Source organism: Pteropus vampyrus, unplaced genomic scaffold, assembly GCF_000151845.1.
Source record: "Pteropus vampyrus isolate Shadow unplaced genomic scaffold, Pvam_2.0 Scaffold34, whole genome shotgun sequence".
NCBI classification, from domain to species: domain Eukaryota; kingdom Metazoa; phylum Chordata; class Mammalia; order Chiroptera; family Pteropodidae; genus Pteropus; species Pteropus vampyrus.
The window spans coordinates 1,670,564-1,675,391 of record NW_011888815.1 but is presented as its reverse complement, the minus strand read 5'-3'; the positions used below and the strand labels follow the sequence as shown (position 1 = coordinate 1,675,391).

Here is a 4,828-nt window from a genome sequence, read left to right as displayed (position 1 = left end):
TTCTGCTCTATGCGGTGTTTCTGTGTGTGTACTGGTGTACGAGGGAGAATTAAGCAGACAATAGCTGAAAAGCACGCAGCCCATTCCTGGCACAGGGTGCAGAATCAAATATCTAGACGTGATGTCAGCAACTGCGATATTTGAGGAGGTCGCACTCAGGGAGAGTGCCAATATGATTCTGCTTAAAAAAGAGTTGGAACCAAAGATTCCAAACAGAAACCAGTAAAACGTACGAAGTAACGAGGACATTCATACTGTGTGAAAGGATCGCCTTAGTCATCAAGAGATAGAAATCATAACTTGGCATTTATAATCGACAGCCACTTGAAGGGCATATGGTGGCATTAAAAAAAATAATAATAATTCCCAATAACTGAGAGGGAGACTCCCTACAGAAATGACTGCCACGTGTAAGGAAATGCAAAGGGACTGAATACTGATCATGTGGCACTTTCCAAATGTCCCTGTGAGCCCAAGCAAGGTGGTCTCATCATCGACGAGCCCCAGCATCAAAGAGGGGGTGCCAGGCAGAGTCTGGATGTTCTCATCCAGAAGCCTAGAACTCCCTATGGCACCTCAGCTGATGGAGAGAAAAGGCAAACCAGAAAGAGAGGAATCTAGGGTCTCTGTGCCACGTCTCTCTTTTCGCCATCAAGAGAAGCAGATTTCGTACCCAGGCTCCTGGTGAAAGTGAAACCCAGACCATTTCCTGCCAACCATTGAATGAATGAATGAATGAATGAATGAATAAAAAGAAAGAAAAGCAAAGCGGGAGTGGAGGAGGGAGTTATTTTATTATCAACCAGCCTTTAAGCAGCTTGGCAACCTGAAGATGATGATGAGCTGATAGGCCTGGAATCTGAGCCGCGGGAGCACAGGGCTCCTTCCCCAGAGCTTGCCGCGCACCTGTTTACAGCGGATGGCACCGGCCCGGACCGCAGTGAGGCTGGTGGCCCATCTGCGCTCCCCTTACCCACCATGCACCAAGTGCAACCCGACCAGCTTCTTAAAGAGTGAGATGATATCACAGCTCTTTGGAATACCAGGTGACGACTAATGACAAAGAAAATTCCAGTGCTTTCTACTTTGATGGGATTAAACTTTTTTGTACGTATTCAGTAAAATTGGAGTGGGGCCGCAGGGTCACGTAAGGCGGGCATGGAAGTGGAGGGTGGAAACGCCCCCATCCAGCCCGCATTAGTAAGTTCCATGCCTCTCTGCTTGACCATCCATCCACGCACTCAACGAACATTCACCCAACACGACCACGTGCTCAGCCCTGAACCTGGAGCTGTGAACGCGAAAGCATGAATGCCCAGCTTCGACACCGCCATTATTTAAAGCATGTGAACAGAGGTGGGTCGAGGCTGTGCGCCTGACGAGGGAAACACAGTCATCCTCCCACTGAGCGTCAGGCCTCATGGGCCCTCTCCTTATACACGAACCTCCCCGACACCCGGGGAATGTTCCAGCTGCACACAAAGTTATTGTCCCAGGCTCTTCTAGACCCAAACTCCCCAGTGACAGGCCACCGGACTCCAAGGCACCGACCTGAAGAGTTTGGTGTTGTAATAAGTTCACTTGTAAAGGAATCCCCAAGAAACGGACACCTGACATGGCCAGGGAGAAGCAGGGAAGGCGATGGTGGGGAGGGGGCGGGGTGACCCCACTCACACGTGACATCCCGGGTTACTGCCAGAATGCCAGGGAGATTGCCAGGCACAGAAATCACGTTGCTTGGGCTAAGAAGATCATCTAGAGTCTGGGCAAAGGCACGCGTTTCTGAGCGCCTCGTGGGCTGTCTACACAGTCCGCTTATTCTCATGGGGACTTTTGTCCACTGCTCAGCTCTGACAGACAGTCCGAGTGCTGAATCTCTGACCAACAGCTGTTGGAATTAAAAGTTTCCGATGCATTTAGCTTCTCTGAGTGGTTTTTAAACCTGCAGTCCCAATGCTTAAAACTCTTCCTTTCATTAGGTCAATAGCTTCCACAGCAGAGGACAAGGGGACAGTCTGCTGGCTGAATAAAATGCAGGGTAAAGAAAAGTCTTTCATGGGGAGGGGCAGTGTCAGATCACTGGGTCCAGTAGCTCAGGCCACTTCCGATGAACCCCAAACCAGAAACACCGACCTGTAGCTGGCACTCGGACAAGTATTTCTGGTGTTTAAATCCTGCTGTGTGACCAGTTAATCCTGGAGCAAAGTTTTTATAAGGCCAAGAAGAACGCTTTTCAGAATGAAAATCAATCAGTCAGACCAAAGAAATGATTCCCCCTGTGACCTGTCTGTCCCAGGACAAGAATTTAGGTTCCTATCTTTCCTAAAGAGTGTCAGGGAGCAAGCAGGCTGAGCGGCCGGTGTTACAGCTCCGTTTACCGTTGGTGTTTCAGGAAAGGTATGTTCCTCCCATCAGCTCTTAGAAGAGAGATGCAGGTGCTTCAAGGCAGGTCTCAGAGCACCTCTGTAAGGCCCCCCGGAAAGGTGACACATCACCTGGCTAGCCCGCTTTCCCAGGCTACAGTCTGTTCTCTACACCGCATTCCTTCCTTCTAAATAATTTGCGCCTTACTGTTTCTGGAGGGAGCCCTGCTGAAAATTCCAGAAGAGAGAGAACGAGACAGAGAGACTGGATGCCTTTTTAAAATGCTCCCTGAATCGGTGCTGTTAGGGCCCCATCAGCCCTCTCCAGTACTTCTGTTTAAAAAGATAAACACAACTGTGGTCCTTCGAGGAGTGAATGTTCAACTAACGATGGTACATCCATATCATGGACTACTACTCAGCAACAAAAAAGAGCAATATACGCAACAATTTGGGTGGATCTCCAGGGATTGGTGCTGAGTGAAAACTAAAAAGCCGATCTCCAAAGGTTGAATGCTGTATGACTCCATTTCCATCACGTCCTTAAAATGTCAACACTATGGAGACGGAGAACAGGTTAGTGGTGGCCTGGGGTTAGGGGGCAGGTTATAAAAGGTAGCAGGAGGGATCCAGGTGTTCGAACTGATGCACACCTTAGCTGTGTGGGTGGCCGCACAAATGTGATGGAACCGTAAAGCCTAAACACATACAACACAGAAATGAGCGTGCTTAAAACTAGGGGAATCGCCTAGTGGATTACATCCACGTCAATCTCCTGACCGCGGTATACTGCACGACAGCTCTGCACGATATCATACCGCAGCGGGAAACTGGGCATCTTTCCACATCATTTCCAGCATGTGTATGTGAATCTATAATTACCTCGAAAGTTAATTAAAAAAAAAAAAGGATGAGCAGGTTGAAAGAGTGCACAGGCCAGCTTCAATCAGACACTCTGCGCGGCACCCTGAGACTTACGAAAGGGACCCAGGTGCCCACCACAGGATTCGCCATGCCAACTCTGCTGTCACACAGCGGACTGTGGTCACGTCAGATCTCCCTGCGAAGCCTCTGAGACCACAGGCGCCACTTTAGGGGTCTTGTTAAGAGTGCGGGCACATACCAGAATTAATCGACCACCGCCTGGAACATGAGTGCCACGCCACACGTCAAAGGCCTACTCCACGGCAGCATTTTTATAGGAGAAAAACAGACCATCGCTTATATAAACCATACCATACCGGGAACTCCATGCATTAGTACTATGAGTCCTGGGCGGTTGGAATAATTATATGAATCCCCTGATATTTTTTTGTCCTTTCCTTCTTTTTTTTTTTTAACGTTCAGGCATATTTTTGTTTGCAACCTAAAAAACACACAAATGCAGACTTTTGTTACATGCCCCCACATCACACTAGCTATTATGGTACAGTATAAGCACACCCGTATCTCAAGCAGACTCATAATTTTCCCCAGGGGCAGTATAAATTTCAAACCATTAAATAAAATTTTAAACTGTCCTTGTAGATGTTACTAACCCTCACCCCCACCAATGACATCACTGTTTCCATAGTAACTAATGCACTTCAAATTGGAAAATGCAGATGGTGGCTTAAAAAAAAAAAAAAACAAAAAAACAAAGCAGACAAAATAAGTGATAGAAACCAAGCATCTCACAGTGTAAGTGGTAATGCAGAACGTACCTGCCTCATGGGGCGCCAGCGCAGGGGCAAGCAATAAATATTTTAGTAGAACGCTTATGCTAACAGATATTCTATATAACAGTCGCCCACCAAATTACACGGTCGCCTTTGGGCACACGGCTGCCCAACTCACCGCATGTGGGTTAGCAGTGCGTATTCAACACAGCACAGGCACCGATCGCAGGCCGATTTTCCAAAGAGAATCACGTACTTTATTTGATGGTGATGCTGTAATTACGCCTGAGAGTAGCTATGTCAGGAATATCGGGATACCAGGTAGAAAGAATGCGGCTGCTCCCAGAAGAGAATCGGAGAAGACCGGTAAGGGAGGGAAGAGGCTCCAATTCCCAGGTCCCGAATGCAAGAAAAAACTACAAACTCTCTATGAAATGCAATGCTTCTCTCCTCCCTCGTAAGGTCCTTCTGACGAAGTGTGGGTGCTGTGGGTATTTCAGTGTCTGGATGTTGGCGAGTGAAGATTTTTGTAAGATTTTTGCAGACATGAAAATCCACGCTCTGAGTTGTAAGGCAGGAAGCGAGGAAGTGACAATTCTGGACAGTGTGACACAAAACTAGAGTCTGGTTTTCAAAGATCACAGAGTGTTTGATCTGTCCCTGTCAAAATGTCATGCTGAACACCTCACAGTTAACATTCTTCACAGAAGCTTCAAGAAGTTTCACCATTTAGTCTCTATGCTGTGGGAGCCACTATTTAGAAGACCATGAGATGGTACCATGTCCTGCAAATCCCCAAGGAGCTAT

At 47.6% G+C, this 4,828-nt stretch overlaps 1 protein-coding gene across 1 annotated transcript in view; it reads right to left on the bottom strand.

Annotated features, from left to right (window-relative positions):
* SLCO3A1 (solute carrier organic anion transporter family member 3A1) overlaps positions 1-3,201 on the bottom strand; it is a 244,468-nt gene extending 241,267 nt beyond the window's left edge. Inside the window, exon 1 of the mRNA XM_023529008.1 lies at positions 3,124-3,201. Coding sequence (XP_023384776.1) covers positions 3,124-3,201 — 78 coding nt within the window. The remainder of the gene's footprint in view (positions 1-3,123) is intronic.
* Positions 3,202-4,828: the final 1,627 nt, after the last annotated feature.